Source organism: Lolium rigidum, chromosome 7 (assembly GCF_022539505.1).
Source record: "Lolium rigidum isolate FL_2022 chromosome 7, APGP_CSIRO_Lrig_0.1, whole genome shotgun sequence".
Classification (NCBI taxonomy): Eukaryota; Viridiplantae; Streptophyta; class Magnoliopsida; order Poales; family Poaceae; genus Lolium; species Lolium rigidum.
Genome location: NC_061514.1, coordinates 53,245,360 through 53,265,429, shown reverse-complemented (window position 1 = coordinate 53,265,429; position 20,070 = coordinate 53,245,360). Strand labels below are relative to the sequence as shown.

The following is a 20,070-nucleotide window of genomic DNA, read 5'->3' as shown; positions in this document are numbered from 1 at the left end:
ACACCCGTTGTATGTGAATGTATAATCTATCACATCCGATCATCACGAGATGCTTCAAAACGACGAACTTTAGCAATGGTGCATACGAGAGGAGAACACTTTATTATCTTGATATTAATGTGAGGAACCATCTTATAATGCTACCGTCGCAATCTAAGCAAGATAAGATGCATAAAGGATTAACATCACATGCAATTCAAAATATGTGATATGATATGGCCTTTCTTCTTTTGCTTTTGATCTCCATCTCCAAAGCACACGAGCATGATCTCCATCGTCATCACCAGCATTGCACCAAGGTTCATGGCGCCGCTTTATGGTTGTCCATCACTTATAGCTACTATAACAACTACTTGAAATAAAGCTATTACATGATGAATAGACACGCATGTCCTAACAAATTTAAAGACAACCATTAGGCTCCTTCCGGTTGCCATAATACAATAATGAACATCTCATACATCAAATATAATCATCATCACATCATGGCCATATCACATCACCAAACCCTGCAAAAATAAGTTAGACGCCTCTAATTTGGTTTGCATATTTTACGTGGTTTAGGGTTTTTCGAGTAAGATCCAATCTACCTACGAACATGAATCACAACGGTGATATTAGTGTTGTCAATAGAAAGAGTAAATTGAATCTTAACTATGGTGAGAGAGATAGACACCCGCAAAGCCACTTATGCAATACAAGTTGCATGTCAAGCGTGGATCAAGTCTCATGAGACGCGGTCATGTAAAGTTGTCCCGGGCCGTTTCATCCCACCATCCCGCAAGATGCAAAGTACACATAACTAAAAACAAAAAAAGCATCAACGCTCACAAATCCATTGTGTTCTACTTGTGCAACAGATCTATGCATAGACACGGCTCTGATACCACTGATGGGTTCGTTGCATGGAAAACAAAAAAATTCTATCGTGAAGATGAACAAAAACCGAGATCCAATCTAGGAAGAAGCAAGATCTAATCTATGAATATCTAAGCAACGAGATGTATGAGAGACTAACCATCGAAGATCCAAAGCCTTACGAGATCAGATCTCATTGTTGATGTAGTCGATGTCCCGTGCTGCAATCCGGCAGCACTTCCGTACTCGGTCGTGCGTACGGTTTCGATGAAGTCCTTCCTCTCCCCGTTCCAGCGGGCAGCGGAGGTGTGGTAGATCCCCTCGGAATCCCAGCCGCACGACAGCGTGGTGGTGGTGGTGGTGGTGGAGGAGAAATTCCTGCAGGACTTCGCCAAGCCTGCGCAGGAGGAAGGGGGAGGGAGAGAGGTGCGGCTAGGGTTTGGGGGGGATGATATGCTGCGCCCCAACCCTCCCCTCCCTCTTATATAGGCGTGGGGGCTGCCTTGGCTCCTCCTCCAAGCGGTAGGGTCGGCCAAAAAAGGGGGGCAACTTTCCCCCCAAGTTAAGTCCCTATTTTCAAGGGATTTGATCTTATCCACTTGATACAGCCGCATGGGCCTTGGGGGGCTGGTGTGCCTGGCCCATGTAGGCCTATGTGACCCCCTCCGGTCCATGTTGGTCGTCTGGGATAGGTGGGCCCCACTATGGTACCCTCCGGAATCTTCTAGAACCTCCGGTACAATACCGAAAAATCTTGAACTTTTCCGATAACCCTGAAAATGACTTCCCATATATGAATCTTATTCTGCGGACTATTCCGGACCTCCTCGTGATGTCTTGGATCCCATCCGAGACTCCGAACAACATTCGGTCTCCATCTCATATTCCATATCTACTATACAACATCGAACCTTAAGCGCGTCACCCTACGGTTCGTGAACTATGCGGACATGATCGAGACTCCTCTCTGATAAATAACCAATAGCGGGACCTGGAGATCCATAATGGCTCTCACACATTCAACAATAACTTAGTGATCGATTGGACCATTAACATACGATACCAATTCCCTTTGTCGCGCGATAATTTACTTGTCCGAGGTTTGATCATCGGTATCTCCATACCTAGTTCAACCTCGTTACCGACAAGTACTCTTTACTCGTACTGTGGTATGTCATCTCTTGTGACCTTGTCACATGCCTTCAAGCTAATTAGACGACATTCCACCGAGAGGGTCCAGAGTATATCTATCCGTCATCGGGATGGACAAATCCCACTCTTGATCCATATGCCTCAACTCATACTTTCCGAATACTTAATATCATCTTTATAACCACCCATTTACGCAGTGGCGTTTGATGTAATCAAAGTACCCTTCCGGTATAAGTGATTTACATGATCTCATGGTCAAAGGACTAGGTTACTATGTATCGAAAGCTTATAGCAAGATGAACTTAATGATTTAATCTTATGCTACGCTTATTTGGGTGTATGTCCATTATATCATTCACCCAATGACATAACCTTGTTATTAACAACATCCAATGTTCATGATCATGAAACCATGACCATCTATTGATCAACAAGCTAGTTTTATGAGAGGCTTACTAGGGACTATGGTTGTTTACACAACACACATGTATTAATGTTTCTGGTTAATACAATTGTAGCATGAGGTGTAAACATTTATCATGAACACTAAGACATAACAATAACTAATTTATTATTGCCTCTCGGGCATATTGATGGCGTGCAAGACACACGTCCGTTGGGAACCCCAAGAGGAAGGTGTGATGCGTACATCAGCAAGTTTTCCCTCAGTAAGAAACCAAGGTTATCGAACCAGTAGGAGTCAAGGAACACGTGAAGGTCGTTGGTGACGGAGTGTAGTGCGGCGCAACACCAGGGATTCCGGCGCCAACGTGGAACCTGCACAACACAATCAAAGTACTTTGCCCCAACGTAACGAGTGAGGTTCTCAATCTCACCGGCTTGCTAGTAAACAAAGGATTAAATGTATAGTGTGGAAGATGATGTTTGTTTGCGAAGAACGGTAAAGAACGAGTTTGCGATAGATTGTATTTTAGATGTAAAGGAATGGACCGGGGTCCATAGTTCACTAGTGGTGTCTCTCCCATAAGATAAATAGCATGTTGGGTGAACAAATTACAGTTGGGCAATTGACAAATAGAGAGGGAATAACAACGCACATACATATCACGATGACTACTATGAGATTTAATCAGGGCATTACGACAAAGTACATAGACCGCTATCCCGCATGCATCTATGCCTAAAAAGTCCACCTTCAGGTTATCATCCGAACCCCTTCCAGTATTAAGTTGCAAACAACAGACAATTGCATTAAGTATGGTGCGTAATGTAATCAACACAAATATCCTTAGACAAAGCATTGCTGTTTTATCCCTAGTGGCAACAGCACATCCACAACCTTAGAACTTTACGTCACTTGTCCCGCATTCAATGGAGGCATGAACCCACTATCGAGCATAAATACTCCCTCTTGGAGTTACAAGTATCAACTTGGCCAGAGCCTCTACTAGCAACGGAGAGCATGCAAGAACATAAACAACACATATATGATAGATTGATAATCAACTAGACATAGTATTCCATATTCATCGGATCCCAACAAACACAACATGTAACATTACAAATAGATGATCTTGATCATGATAGGCAGCTCACAAGATCTAACATGATAGCACAATGAGGAGAAGACAACCATCTAGCTACTGCTATGGACCCATAGTCCGGGGGTGAACTACTCACACATCAATCCGGAGGCGATCATGGTGATGAAGAGTCCTCCGGGAGATGATTCCCCTCTCCGGCAGGGTGCCGGAGGCGATCTCCTGAATCCCCGAGATGGGATTGGCGGCGGCGTCTCTGGAAGGTTTTCCGTATCGTGGCTCTCGGTACTGGGGTTTTCGCGACGAAGGCTTTAAGTAGGCGGAAGGGTAGGGTTGGAGGCGGCGCGGGGGCCCCACACCATAGGCCAGCGCGGGCCCCATGTTGGCCGCGCCGCCCTATGGGTACGGGCCCTCGTGGCCCCACTTCGTATCCCCCCTGGTCTTCTGGAAGCTTCGTGGAAAAATAAGACCCTGGGCGTTGATTTCGTCCAATTCCGAGAATATTTCCTTTGTAGGATTTCTGAAACCAAAAACAGCAGAAAACGACAATCGGCTCTTCGGCATATCGTCAATAGGTTAGTGCCGGAAAATGCATAATAATGACATAAAGTGTGTATAAAACATGTGAGTATCATCATAAAAGTAGCATGGAACATAAGAAATTATAGATACGTTTGAGACGTATCACATATCTCCAACATATTGTATACTATGTTGAGATTGATTATATATTCATGTCATATGTTATTTGTGATCTTGCATGCTCTCCGTTGCTAGTAGAAACTTTGGCCAAGTGGACACTTATAACTCCAAGAGGGGGTATTTATGCTCGATAGTAGGTTCATGCCTCTAGTTTTCTGGGAGAGTGACAATAACTTCTAAGATTGTAGATGTGTTGTTGCTACTAGGGAGAAAACAACAATGTTTTATTGAGGGTAATTCTATTGTTTACTTTACACACATTGCTTAATGCGATAATATGTTGCTTGCAACTTAACACTGAAAGGCATTCGAACGATAACCGGAAGGTGGATTATTAGTCATGGACGCAGTTGGACTACGGTCTATGTATTATGTTGTAATGCCCAATCAAATCTCATAGGTAATCATCTAGTCATGTATGGTCGATATTCTGTCAATTGTTCAGCTATAATTTGTTCACCCAACATGCTATTTATCTTTATGGAGAGACACCTCTAGTGAACTGTGGACCCCGGTCTTGTTTCCTTTACTGATAAATTCTAATGCAATCCTGTTCTGTTTACTTTATGCAAACATCTCTTTCCACTCGATACGTCTAATCCTTTGTGTTCAGCAAACCGGTGAGATTGAAAACCTCACTGTAAGTTGGGGCAAAGTATTTTGGCTGTGTTGTGTGCAGGTTCCACGTTGTTGCTGACGCCGGTAGTGGGCCCTGCCACTAGTTAGCTAGCAACACCTTCAGAAGTCACGCCTTTCTCCTACTGGTCGATTAAACCTTGGTTTCTTACTGAAGGAAAACTTGCTACTATGCTCATCATACCTTCCTCTTGGGGTTCCCTGATACGTCTCAAACGTATCTATAATTTCTTATGTTCCATGCTAGTTATATGACAATACTCACATGTTTTATATACACTTTACATCATTTTGATGCATTTTCCGGCACTAACCTATTAACAAGATGCCGAAGCGCCGGTTCTGTTTTATCGCTGTTTTTGGTTTCAGAAATCCTACACAGGAAATATTCTCGAAATTGGACGAAACAAAAGCCCACGGTCTTATTTTCCACGGAGCCTTCCAGAACACCGAAGAGGAGACGAAGAGGTACCCCTTTGTGACACTTGGTTGAAACATATGTAATGCAATGATAATCCATGGAAGTCCGAGCTAACTAGGACAAGGTGCGGGCACTATTGGTATTCAATGCATGAGGCTTGCAACTTATAAGAGGTTTTATGCATAACACATATGAATTATTACTACCGTTGACAAAATTGTTTCCATGTTTTCAAAAATAAAAAGCTCTAGCACATGAGTAATCCATGCTTCCCTCTGCGAAGGGCCTTTCTTTTACTTTATGTTGAGTCAGTTTACCTACTTCTTTCTATCTTAGAAGCAAACACTTGTGTCAACTGTGTGCACTGATTTTTACATGTTTACTTATTGCACTTGTTATATTGCTTTATGTTGACAACTATCCATGAGATATACATGTTACAAGTTGAAAGCAATTGCTGAAACTTTAATCATCCTTTGTGTTGCTTCAAAACCTTCTATTAAGAATCTATTGCTTTATGAGTTAACTCTTATGCAAGACTTATTGATACTTGTCTTGAAAGTACTATTCATGAAAAGTCTTTGCTATATGATTCAGTTGTTTAGTCATCATCTAGACCATTGCTTCGAATCACTTCATTCATCTCATATGCTTTACAATAGTATTGATCAAGATTATGATAGTAGCATGTCACTTCAGAAATTATCCTTGTTAGCGTTTACCTACTTGAGGGCGAGTAGGAACTAAGCTTGGGGATGCTTGATACGTGTCAAACGTATCTATAATTTCTTATGTTCCATGCTAGTTATATGACAATACTCACATGTTTTATATACACTTTACATCATTTTGATGCATTTTCCGGCACTAACCTATTAACAAGATGCCGAAGCGCCAGTTCCTGTTTTCTGCTGTTTTTAGTTTTAGAAATCCTACACAGGAAATATTCTCGGAATTGGACGAAACAAAAGCCCACAGTCTTATTTTCCACGGAGCCTTCCAGAACACCGAAGAGGAGACGAAGAGGGGACGCGAGGCGGCCACACCATAGGGTGGCGCGGCCACACCCCTGGCCGCGCCGCCATATGGGGTGGGCCCCTCGGGCGCCCACCGACTCTGCCCCTTCGCCTATTTATTCTCTCCGTCGCGAAAACCCTATCACCGAGAGCCACGATACAAGAAAAGTTACTGAGACGCCGCCGCCGCCAATCCCATCTCGGGGGATTCAGGAGATCGCCTTCGGCAACCTGCCGGAGAGGGGAATCATCACCGGAGGGCTCTACATCACCATGCCCGCCTCCGAACTGATGCGTGAGTAGTTCATCCTTGGACTATGGGTCCATAGCAGTAGCAAGATGGTTGTCTTCTCCTCTTGTGCTATCATGTTTAGATCTTGTGAGCTGCCTATCATGATCAAGATCATCTATTTGTAATGCTACATGTTGTGTTTGTTGGGATCCGATGAATATTGAATACTATGTCAAGTTGATTATCGATCTATCATATATGTGTTGTTTATGTTCTTGCATGCTCTCCGTTGCTAGTAGAGGCTCTGGCCAAGTTGATACTTGTGACTCCAAGAGGGACTATTTATGCTCGATAGTGGGTTCATGCCTCCATTGAATCTGGGACAGTGACCGAAAGTTCTAAGGTTGTGGATGTGCTGTTGCCACTAGGGATAAAACATCAATGCTTTGTCTAAGGATATTTGTATTGATTACATTACACACAGTACTTAATGCAATTGTCTGTTGTTTGCAACTTAATACTGGAAGGGGTGCGGATGCTAACCTGAAGGTGGACTTTTTAGGCATAGATGCATGGTGGATAGCGGTCTATGTTCTTTGTCGTAATGCCCTAAGTAAATCTCATAGTAGTCATCATGATATGTATATGCATCTCTATTTGTCAATTGCCGAACTGTAATTTGTTCACCCAACATGCTATTTATCTTATTGGAGAGACACCACTAGTGAACTGTGGACCCCGGTCCATTCCTTTACATCTAAAATACAATCTACTGCAAACTCTGTTCTTTACTGTTCTTCGCAAACAAACATCATCTTCCACACTATACATTTAATCCTTTGTTTACAGCAAGCCGGTGAGATTGAGAACCTCACTGTTACGTTGGGGCAAAGTACTTTGATTGTGTTGTGCAGGTTCCACGTTGGCGCCGGAATCCCTGGTGTTGCGCCGCACTACACTCCTTCACCAACAACCTTCACGTGGCCTTCATCTCCTACTGGTTCAATAACCTTGGTTTCTTACTGAGGGAAAACTTGCTGCTGTACGCATCATACCTTCCTCTTGGGGTTCCCAACGGACGTGTGCTTTACCGTCACAAGCATTCCCCAACAGTGTGAAGTCGGCGTTACGATAAGCACCATCAAGGGGGCGCCGTCAGAAGTGGTCCAAAGCGCCCAGACCATGCCTAGGCGCGGCCTGGGGTGGGCCCACGCCTAGGGGTGGTATGGTGCCCCTAGCCCATCTCGGCCTCCCATTCTGGCTTCCTCCGTCATCTGAAAAATAGGATTTTCTGTATATTTACTGGGAATTGTTGATCTTCAGAAATATGGTGTCTTGACGGTCACTTTTTCCACCAGAATCCTGACTCCGGCGGTTAATTCTACAATCATCATCAAACATGCAAAAATAAATGAAATGACATAAGTATTACCTCTAAATATGAAATATATCAAAGAGTAACAGTAAATTATGATATAATATAGTGATGCAAATTGGACGTATCACTTGTCACTTCCTGTTTCGGGAAGGAACTATGAACGTAGATGGAAATGAGCTTCGTGAAGTTCTGGTCAACCTGTGAAGACTGTTCGACATAGATTTTCAGAATAAAATAAGCATTTTAAAGAAATGATTAAGAAAACTTGCATTTTCCTACGACTTTCTGGTATGTGGCTGTAGCTAGTACATGATACACCTATTTCTATTATTAAACTTGCTGAGTATGCTCGTACTAACCCGTTCCCTCTTGAACCCCCTGCTTAGATTGGGAGGCATCGAAGGAGCAGCTACAATGATACTTGAAGACGGAGGGGTCAACGACTACAAGGAAGCATAACTCAGTCAATAAAGTCGATGAAGTCAACTTTTACATATACCATGGTGGAAACCTAGACTAGGAGTAGAAGGAAACCAGATCCCTAGTCCTATAACGTAAGTAGCTAGAGTTCTAGCCAGTTTCTTTAGCAAACCAAGTATCTCTAGAGCTAGAGTTAATAATAAGTTAGTCCATGAGTTGTTCTTTTAATTTGGAGCCTTATTTGCAGTTTTACCTCATTGTAAAGTAGGAGGCTCTGCTCTTCAGTAAAGAGTTTATGTGTAAATTCTATAGACATGTCTTGAACTCGCATATTTTTCTGTTGTACCATCTGAGGGATGTAATACTAGTGGAATGATCTTTCATCGGTGTTATGCCAACGACTTGCATACTACAACATTAAATGGTATGATGGGTCACCACAACATTTACGTTGAATCCTTGGTTAGCACATGTAAATTGATTAGGGACCAATCATTAATTAGTGGTGCATTTGCTACTTATGCAAAAACTTAAAGAAAAACACTATGCAATTTGCACTCATCACCTCCCTCCATCAATCATCAATTATGCAGAACCAATGTATCCTATCGATAATTCCCTAAGTTTTTCTTTATTATTTTGAGAAAATTGTTCCTAGGAGTCTAGCAAATGAAACCCCAAGAAAATTGTGGCTACCAGGAATATATATCTTGAGGATGAGTTTATGCGGGTTTTCATATATGTATGACATATCATTTTATTTGTCAAATTCTGAAGTCCCACGTGAAGCAATTATTTTTCAAACGCAAATATATTATTGACAAATTTATTGTCAAAAGAAAAGCATAAGATGCTTGGGAAGACATGAATTGAAAAGAGGAGATTCAATATGATCCACGCAAGAGGAAATTGATAGAAAAATATCATCCTAATTTGAAAGAATTGGTAAGAATAAAGTACTTGGATAATGGTCCTTGCCAACAAAGATAAATTGCTTTTCCATACGCATCATTTGGGGAAAAAGAGGAGAAGGTTCAATCCTGATTGGTTTGATGACTATGGAAGCCGTCTTGAAGACAGTGAATCAAAGGTCAAATCACATTGTTTTGTTCCTGTTTAGGGACTGTGGCATGGGATAGCTGGACATGAAGGCGAGGCTAAAGTATCATAGATGTGATGCCGATAGTGTACATAATCAAGCACTAAAAAAAATATGTTGATTCACTAAAATAGATTAGCACATTTATGTTTCCATTAACATTCAAAGTGAAGTTGCTAGGAGGAATCCTATGTATACTTTTTTTTCGGTTGTTGAAATTGGTAATTGTGTTTTGCCACTCTTATATTTGAGAGGTGCCTTTTAACCATGAAACTAGTGAAAATATTTTTGCACAATTGCCTCGATGATAATAGCTTGAGTGATGGTGTTATTTGTTCTATGGAGAAAGAATAAATGAAGAAAGTCACTGATGATCAAGTGGTTAAGTATTTCATGGCTTTTTAAGAATCGAATGTACTAAAAGAAAGGCAATGCGAAAACTTTTTGCTACTTGAGTGTTATAATTTTGGTCATTCTACTATGTTTCACTTGAAAATAAAACCTACCTTTTCCTTTACAGGTCATTGATCCTGTGTGTTCGATGATGTCTTTTGAAATCCCAAAACCGCTAGACATAAATATAGTATGCATTTTAATTTCCTATTGCTGTATTTTTTTTGTATTTCTACATTCTTTCTTCTTAGCAGTTATTACATTCATATTAAAATATAAACTTTTTAAGTTTTATAAAAGGCTTATATTTTGAAACGGAGGCAATATAAACCATACTTTCGTATAGTAGATTGTGGCCTGAAAAATTTATGTCATAATAAAGTGTGCATTAGGGTGACTCGAGCTCTAGTTCCTCCCCTGCCACCGAGAAAACCACACTCATCTAGACCACCACGCCACACCACACACACCGGCCCGGCCGCTGCCATGGGTACCAGACCGTTACCTGATTATCTTGTGTCTAGCCTACCATATTTTGTCTATACTATACTGGCTACTTCGTGGTACGGCCTAGGTCGTACATGTTTGACCTCAAACAACTAACACTCAGCTAATTACAAATTCAAGTGTAGTGTAGTTTTTTTTTTACTTGTGCACGCTCGTACACCACATTACACATATTGCAACAATATGAAAATATAAAAGTAAATGATGGTGTAGAAGTTGATAGACTGTCATATAAACTTGATCAACCTTGAAGTAATTTGACTTAGAAGTCGTTTGGAAGCCAGGTTTTCATTTCATTTGTAACATTTTGAAATGAATACATGTATTCATTTCATTTACATTGTAATTTCAGAAATAGACACTTGTTTGGTTGCCACAGGAATTGTAAATGACAGTAGAATTCAATATTGAATTTGTTTGGTTGCCACAGGAATTGTGAATGACGGGTTTCATTTCGGAATTGTGATTACACATGGCATCATTTTGCTGGATTTCCCAAATAAAATGATGGCCCAATTCTGTGGCAACCAAACAGCCCACCTATGGAATTTTAAAATGAATTCCAGAATTCCAGGCTTAAATGATGGATACCAAACGACCTCTTAGAGAAACCTTGCAGTAATTCATAAATATGTCGCGAGATCATGAATTTGTAGCAAAATGGAAACATTTGGGCTTGTTAGTCCGGACCAGGCTTGGGCAGGCCTCTCTTTCTAATACTAGTTCTACTGTGCCGGCCCAGCACAAGTCGATAAGCATGTCTGGTTCCACGTGTCCCCAGGTTTACTCACCACTTTCCTTGGCCTCCCCGTTTCGTCCTCCTCTTCCTCCCCCAACCCCCCACCCCGCTCCTCCCACCATCGCCGCCTCCAGGTTCCTCCTCGCCCTAGGGTTTTGCTCTCCAACCAAAATCCAGCCCGACCCGAGCGCGCCTCCGCGAGCGACCGCCGGAGATGTCCCGCACGCTGGTGCAGCCGGTGGGGCAGAAGCGGCTGACCAACGTGGCGGTGGTGCGGCTGCGGAAGACCGGCCAGCGCTTCGAGATCGCCTGCTTCCCCAACAAGGTGCTCTCCTGGCGCACCCGCGTCGAGAAGGACCTCGACGAGGTGCTCCAGTCCCACACCGTCTACTCCAACGTCTCCAAGGGCGTCCTCGCCAAGTCCAAGGACCTCACCAAGGCATTCGGAACCGACGACCTCACCAAAATATGCGTCGAGGTAACTCCACACCCCGCCGCTGCCCACTCTTCGTCCTCCGTTCTCTACCTCCTTCCGTGGATTGCTATGAATTTCGTACTACCGATTTCCAGGTGGATTGCTTATTACGTACTGTTTGCTGCTGTGTTTCCGTCAGATACTGGAGAAAGGGGAGCTCCAGGTTTCCGGCAAGGAGAGGGAGGCGCAGCTGTCCTCCCAGTTCCGGGACATCGCCACAATCGTCATGGAGAAGACCATCAACCCTGAGACCCGGCGCCCCTACACCATGACCATGATCGAGCGCCTCATGCACGAGATACACTTTGCCGTCGATCCAAACCTTACCTCCAAGGAACAGGTAGCTGCCAACCCTATGGAACATCATTTGCATTCTGAACCTGCAGTGTGCATGCATTTTATAGGAAATTGTTGCTTTAGTCCTGATTATCATACACATTATAGAAATAGCTGATCTCCTGATACCTTATTGTTGCTTTGGGCTGCAGTATCATACACATTGTAGAAATACCCGACCTTCTGATTCCTGTTACTTCGTATCATCATAGAAGTAGTTATTTATTTTGACAGCACTGCGTGTCACCATCATTTGAACATAACTAAAGATAGCAGTACCACTGCTAGCTGTTTAATATGTCAAAACCGCCCGAATGAACAGTTAGCTGTCGACTTTCTGCATTCTTTAGGGAATTGTGCTTTAAGCCTTACTATCATACACATTGTAGAAGTAGCTGACCTCCTGATATCTTATTGTTGCTTTGGGCCGTAGTATCATACACATTGTACAAATACCCGGCCTTCTGATTCCTGTTATCCTGTATTATTAGAGTAGTAGCTATTTATTTTGATGGCACTGTAGCTCACTATCATTTAGAACATAACTAAAAATAGCACCACTGTTAACTCTTCTATACTTCTATGTGTCAAAACTGCCTGAATGGACAGTAAGCTGCCGACTTCTGGCCTACCCAAAGAAAATATGCAATCCAACTAAACATAGGTGGTACAATATGAGCTAAGGATAGAAGCGTACCGTTGTCGAAGTTCATTTTACTCCTGGTAAATACAAAATGGAACATGCAGAAAGGAGGAGTGAGGACTCAAGTGCAGATATCTGCATTTGCAAATTGGGCACATTTGCAAATTGGGCTGCAGTACATACACATTGTAGAAATACCTGACCTTCTGATTCCTGTTATTCTGTATTATCAGAGAAGTAGTTTTGACAGCACTGTATGTCACCATCATTTAAACATAACTACAGATAGCTGTACCACTTTTATCTGTTTTATGTGTCAAAAAACCGCCTGAATGAACACTTAGCTGCTGACTTTCTGCCTTCCCTGCTATTGGAATAGAACAGTGCCCACTTTTTTAGTTTATTTTCTATCAACTTTACCTAAAGATATTATGCAATCCAACTAAAAATAGGTGGTAAAATATCAGCTGGGGATAGAAGCGCACCGTCGTTGAAGTTCATTTTATTCCTGGTAAACACAAAATGGAACATGCTGAAAGGGGGAGTGAGGACGCAAGTGCAGATATCTGCATTTGCAAATTGGGCTGCAGTATCATACACATTATAGAAATACCCGACCTTTTGATTCCTGTTATTCTGTATTATCAGGGAACTAGTTATTTATTTACAGCACTGTATGCCACCGTCATTTAAACATAACTAAAGATATCTGTACCACTGTTAGCTGTTTTATGTGTCAAAACCGCCTGAATGAACAGTTAGCTGTCGACTTTCTGGCTTTCCTCCTATTGGAATAGAACAGTGGCCTCTTTTTTTTTGTTTATTTTCTAACAACCTTACCCAAAGAAAATATGCAACCCAACTAAACATAGGTGGTACAATATGAGCTAAGGATAGAAGCGCACCACCATCAGAGTTCATTTTATTCCTGGTAAATACAAACTGGAAAATGCAGAAAGGGGGAGTGAGGACGCAAGTGCAGATATCTGGATTTGAAAATTAGGCACATTTGCAAATTGGGCTGCAGTATCATACACATTGTAGAAATACCTGACCTTCTGATTCCTGTTATTCTGTATTATCAGAGAAGTAGTTATTTATTTTGACAGCACTGTATGTCACCATCATTTAAACATAACTACAGATAGCTGTACCACTGTTATCTGTTTTATGTGTCAAAAAACCGCCTGAATGAACAGTTAGCTGCCGACTTTCTGCCTTCCCTGCTATTGGAATAGAACAGTGACCACTTTTTTTTTGTTTATTTTCTCTCATCTTTGCCTAAAGATATTATGCAATCCCACTAAACATAGGTGGTAAAATATGAGCTAAGGGTAGAAGCACACTGTCGTTGAAGTTCATCTTATTCCTGGTAAATACAAAATTAAACATGCAGAAAAGGGGGGTGAGGGCGCAAGTGCAGATATCTGCATTTGCAAATTAGGCACGCCCTACAAACCATTGATGCTGTGTAGGACTAGTAGTTGGCAGAAGAGCTGAGAATAGTGTTTCTGAAGTGATGATCTCTTACTGATGCAGCACATATACTATTTAATCTGAATTGGTTCCAATTGGAAGAAACTTGTAAGAACTAAGAAGTATTCTCTCAGCCTTTGTTCCGTTGAGTTCAGGTCTAGTAGCATGAAAAAATTATGTTACTGTTAACACGAATGTGGCATGTGCCAAACCTCAGTTTCAAGAAATGTATGTGAATCCTCCTTTCTCGAGGTATTCACTTAAAGGTGATACATTAGAGGCTGTTCGCTTTGTTATATACATCTTACTATCTTCTGTATGTATAACTAGAGCATGATTAAAAATAGCCAGGGCACTATTAGATGTCCATTAATTGTGTATCACTTGTGTTGAATCTATCATAACTTTCCAATGGATTTTCTTGGTTTTTGCTACTATAGCCTGGTAAGAGAAGAAAATGCATACCTATTTCAGTTCCCTTCCTTTGGAGTCAACCCAATACCAATAGCTTCTACTGATGCAATTTCTCGTTATAAGAACACTTTAGTGAACTCTGTGACAGTAATGATGATACTTGCATTTTCACCAAATTTTCAGGCACTCAAGGTTATCAAGAAGCTCATCGAGCACTTCCCTATAAAGCGTGCACCATTGACGGTGCGGTTCACTGCACCAAAGTCCAATCTGGCTGGTCTTATGGAGAAGCTTGATGAGTGGAACGCTATTGTTATTTCAAAGGATGAATCTGGCAGTCAGTCTTCCCTTGTAAGTCTTATAGATTATGTTTCTCCCAGCCATTACCGCGTTACCTGATTATGATTTTCTATCAGATTTTTATCCATGTGGGGTTCCCCACTGAATTAGTCTCCCTTCAGTTAATGTAGGATGATGTATTGCAAGTCTTCCAGATTATGTTTCTGCGACTGCGAGTCATTACTGTGTTGCCTGATTATGATTTTTTATCAGATTTTCATCCTTGCGAGTTCCCCATTAAATGTGTCTTCCATAAGTTTAAATTAATACTCCCTCCGTGCACTAATATAAGATGTTTTAGATATTTTTGAAGTAGACTAGTTATAAACTAAAATGAGTGAACCTACACATTAAAAGTAGACTAGATACAAATAAAAGTGAGTGAACCTATAATGTGGCTACCGTCATACATTTCTGTACGGAGGGAGTATATCGGATGATATACTAGTTTGTATCTTGGCCTGGTGATGTTGTAGAGCTGGTAAATGGTCTGTGCTATCATTTAGTAAGAGTTGTATCATTCAGAAGCTTTCTTGGCTGCTCCTTTTGTACTGTTCATCTATAATTATCTCAACATTCAAGTCTACTTAGGCTGCTTGGCGTTTTCCTCCTTCCTGACACTGATGGTGTTATTCTCCAAAACCGTGATATCTTCATGTCCATTAATTGGTGTACTCTGTTGATAATGTTTTGCAGGTATGTGAGATTGAGCCATCTATTCTGCACTCGTGTGAAGAGAGATTGAAGGACGTGCAAGGGAGGGTGGAAGTGCTCTCAGTGTCGGCACATGCAGAAGGTGGCTCTTCTACAGACCAATATGACAATGTGGAAGACAATGTGGAGAAGGTACACTCTGTCCCTGCAACAAAGGAGGCAGCTGCTATTGCTCAGCTAAGCGAGACCATGCAGAAACAGAGCCTCTCTAGTGAAGTGGAAAGCCAGGGTCAGGCACTAGGCAAAAACCAGAAAAGATGCAAAGAGTGTGCCATAGTTGTGGAGGACAAGTCGTACAGAGACCATTGCAAATCAGCCTGGCACAAGCACAACTACACGCGCAACAAGAATGGGCTTCCTCCGCTCAGCCAAGAGGAGTGCTTGATAGAAATTGAGATGGCAGAGTCCAACAGGGGTATGAAGGACTACGATTACTGAGGTGAGCTTGTCCTCGCCACGCCTTCCATGATGATAGATGCCATGCACAGGACATGAGGTTGCAGTCTTGTTGTTTTGCGAGTGCTACACATTGGAACGTGCAAGTGGGAAACTAGTTTTGCCGTATGCTAGCGAGCTGTTAGAATGTGATGCGTTTACGTTGTCTAAATGTGAAAAGGTACTAGAACCTGGCTGATGTGCAGTTGGCTGAGTAAACTTGTCATGCACTTTTGCCATAACGGGATGCTATGATACGCTATTGGGTATGTGGTTTGTTATGTATGTGAACCAACAACTTAATGAAACTTATGTACATGAGCTTGACGTTGCTTTGGTTCTGAAATTAGTTCTTGGATTTTTCATCATACATTATCTGTTGGTCTGCTGTAGGCGAAAACAGGAGTTAGCAGCCAGTTGATGTATCTGGCTTTTGTCTAGCTTAAGACTTGGTTCATGTAAAAGCTCAGATGCTCTGACCTGTTGTCTGGAACACAACTTAGATCAACAGGGCAACATGATAATAGGATAATGTACCTGGCAATGCCAAGTAGGCATTGACACCGCCATAGTATTATTATACCAATTAGAACACTGCACAATTTTCGCCATTCCCAGGTCTAAGAGCATCTCTAGCCGCGTCCCCCAAAGGGATTTGGGGCGCGCCGGACAAAAAAACCGTTTCAGCCGCGTCCCCCAAAGCCCATTTTTGTCCGGCGCGCCCCCATACGGTGTCCGGCGCCCCGCGCCCGTCCCCGTTCCACAGGGGACGCACCGGGACGCCGAACACAACGAAAAGCGAGACAGAGAGTGGCGGGGCCGACTCGTCAGCGGCACAATAAATTTTTAACCTAACCGTCGCCTACCTCGCGACGGAAGTTATTGGCGGTGCAGTTCCCGCAGCGATGCGTCCCGTCGCGCCTAGCTCTGCGTGCCGGCGTTTAATGCGCGCCACCGCTCCCCGCCTCCCTCCGGTCTATAAAAGGGCCGCCTCTCATCGTCCCTCTCACACACAAACCCTAGCGCCTCTCTCCCAAATCCTAGCCGCCACCATCTCAACAAGACTCGACGCTATGTCCGGTAGAGGCGGAGGCCGACCTCGCGGCCGTGGTCGTGGTCGTGGCCGCAGCAGAGCTGAACGCTCGCCGTCGCCTTCCACGCCGCTGGCTTCATCATCGTCGGAGATGGACGTGGAGCCAGACGTGCGGTTCGAGTTCGTCCTCGTCCTCAAGGGCGACCCGCGCGGCATCCAGAGGCTGCCGGACTCCTTCGCCGACTACGTCGCCGGCGGACGATCGCCCGCGCACGATGCATCTGCGGGAGGCTGCGTGCGGCTACTACCGGTGGATCGTCGACGTGATCTACGACGCGCGCGGCAAGATGTACCTCAACATCGGCTGGGAGAAGTTCGCGCGGCACCACAACCTCCAAGCCGGCTTCATCCTCCTGTTCTCCTACTTCGGCGACAGAGACATGAGCGTCAAGGTCTTCGACGAGACGCGGTGCCGCCGGGACTACCACGGCGACAGCACCGACGAGGAGGATGACTGAGTGTTCTTTCTTCGCAGCGAACACGTGCACGGAGGTTTCTGCCTGTTCGCCTCATCGGTAGAACCAACAAGGGCACCATCCTCCCGCTGGATTTTTCAGTTTAGGTGACTGGGTGTGCCCTCGAGTGTTCTTTCTTAGCAGCGAACACAGGAAACCTTCGATGCACGGCCTAGTTAGGTTTAGTTTCTTTGCAAAATTTTATATTTGTGTCCACGACGGTTCAAACTATGTATTAGTTTGTGGAAAACCACGTTCCAAACTGTGTTTTCGTGTAAACCACGTTCCAAATTATGTATTAGTTTGTGGAAATTGAAATAAAAAAGCCAAAAAAAAGTATTTTAAATGTTTGGGGGAGGCGTTTGGGGGACGCGGCTGGGGAGCGACGTCCCCCAAAGGCGGCACGAATAAAACACGTCCCCCAAACGCTCAATCCGGCGCGGTTTGGGGGACGGTTTGGGGGACGCGAGATGCTCTAAAGAGAGCATCTCAGAAGCCAGTCGTGAGTAACAGTGAGCTTGGCGCCATGGCAAGCGTTGCTGCTACCTCACCAACATTCAGAGAGATGGGAGATAGCTTTGCCTAAACGAAGAGCAGTCCACGAGCGAGCGCTTTCCTTCAACATGCGTAAAGCAAGTGAGAGTACAACATGAGTTGAGATATCCTTGTGCCGTTTGCTGGCGGAGTTGCCCCGTTGGCAAGCAAGCATAGATACCAAAACTAATCGGCAAGAAACGCAGGCAGGAATGGAAAAAAACACACCACCAGTTCAGTCCATGCCCATGGCAGGCAATGCTAATGACGAGGATACACAATAAAGCGGTCGCTCGGCAATTAACCAGCGACGACGGGCCACGTTTCCTCCCGAAAGCGAAAGCGAAACCAGGAGCTCCTAGAGGAAGAGTATCAGAGTATCATCGTCGCCACTAGACTGCACTTCACTCCTCGCTGCACGGATCGACCTCTCATTTTTCCTCTTTCTGCCGCCGACTTTTTCCCATTTCTTTCTTTGGGATATATCCATGGCCGATCCACAACCCATCTTTGGTGTCCAAGCCCCTGGCTGCTATAACAAGCACCACCTCCCCGACCAGCGCTGAACCACTGGCTACTACCGGTGCCAGTCGGACTGTGGAGACTACCAACGGCGCCGACTCTGCGAGATCATGGGACGCAGCAGTTCCAGAATCAGCCGTCGGCTGCCGCCGTCGATGCTCATCTTCCTGCTCCTCCTGCTCGGCACCACTCCACAGTGTGGTAAGCTCACTCCCAGTAGCAGTCGTCATATTTTATCATTTTTTTTTCTCGTTGGAGTGTCAGTCAGTCCACCTTTCGATCTCAGTTTCCTATTTCCTTGTTGATATTCGTGTTGCGCGCACTGCATTGTGTAATCAATGGCGCTAACCAAGCGGAGTCTTTGCTCGTGGCGCAGAGGCGAGAGCGCTGAGGCAGAGCAAGAGGAACTCGCTCATGAACGCGCTCTTCAAGCTCAACTTCGTCAGGGAGGTGCAGCCGACGCCGTACCTGCCGCCTCCTGCAAGCGCTAGCACCGAGGGCGGGGACGCAGCCGCGAGCCTCGCCGCCGCCGCCGACAGCGTCAACCCTCCCTTCTGCGTCAACCCGCCGAACGCTCCCCCGTCGTCGTCCACGCCGCCGTTCACCTCGACGGGGCCGTCCTCCTCCACCCCTTCCGCCCCGGACCAGCTGCCGCCGATCACGCCCATCCCGCCGTCCTTCGAGCCCAGCCCGCCGGCCGGCACCACCGCCCCGGGCTCGAGCCCGGGAACGGGCACGCCGACGGTCACACCCACGCCGATCAACCCGCCGCAGTTCGCTCCGAGCCCGCCCGGGACGGCGCCGCCGAGCCCGATCGTCGTGGTGCCCAGCCCGCCCAATGACTCCGGCCCAGGCTCGGGGGGTGGCGGCGGCGAAGGTGGAGGCGGTGGCGGGGGCGACGAAGGTGGACGCGGTGGCGGCGGGTTCATGCCGCCGATCATCTACCCGCCGCCGCTGGCCCCGCCGATGGCGCCGGGGGCCGGGCAGGCGATGTGGTGCGTGGCCAAGCCCACGGTGCCGGACCCGATCCTGCAGGAGGCCATGGACTACGCCTGCGGCTCCGGCGCCGAGTGCCGCTCCATCCAGCCCGCCGGCGCATGCTCCCAGCCGGACACCGTGCTCGCCCACGCCTCCTACGCCTTCAACAGCTACTGGCAGATGACCAGGGCCAACGGCGGCACCTGCGACTTCGGGGGCACAGCCACCATCGTCACCAGCGACCCAAGTAAGCAGTACTAGCTGATTTGCGCCACCATGATCATGGTCATGGTCATGGCAGGGCTTCTCTCACCATTCCGATTTCTTACCATCGTTTCCCGTTTCTCATGGTTTCTGCAGGCTATGACCAGTGCGCGTTCGACCTTGTCTGACGGTACCAAGAGGATACGATGCCGTTCGATGGGCGATTTTTTCGATATAATTCTTCTCCTCGATTTTCTTTCTAGGCCACAGAAATGCAGATTTTGTAAGTATCAGCTGGTTAGTACGAAGGTGATTCCTTGACATGTGTATTATGCAACCAGCTCTTAGTTAGTCAGGATCGATGTTGCTGGTTTCCCCCTTTAACTTTTTATCTTGT

At 45.0% G+C, this 20,070-nt stretch overlaps 2 protein-coding genes across 2 annotated transcripts; both read left to right on the top strand.

Moving 5' to 3' along the window:
* The first annotated feature begins 11,200 nt into the window (after positions 1-11,200).
* On the top strand, positions 11,201-16,255 carry LOC124676241 (ribosome maturation protein SBDS-like). Its single transcript, XM_047212317.1, has 4 exons — positions 11,201-11,533; positions 11,670-11,870; positions 14,583-14,750; positions 15,435-16,255. The coding sequence occupies exons 1-4, from the start codon at positions 11,270-11,272 to the stop codon at positions 15,888-15,890; spliced, it is 1,089 nt and encodes a 362-aa protein (XP_047068273.1). The 5' UTR covers positions 11,201-11,269; the 3' UTR covers positions 15,891-16,255.
* Positions 16,256-18,601: 2,346 nt separating this feature from the next.
* Positions 18,602-19,861, top strand: LOC124671359 (basic proline-rich protein-like). The gene is made up of 3 exons (XM_047207738.1): positions 18,602-18,692; positions 18,868-19,716; positions 19,830-19,861. The coding sequence occupies exons 1-3, from the start codon at positions 18,602-18,604 to the stop codon at positions 19,859-19,861; spliced, it is 972 nt and encodes a 323-aa protein (XP_047063694.1).
* The last annotated feature ends 209 nt before the right edge of the window (positions 19,862-20,070 follow it).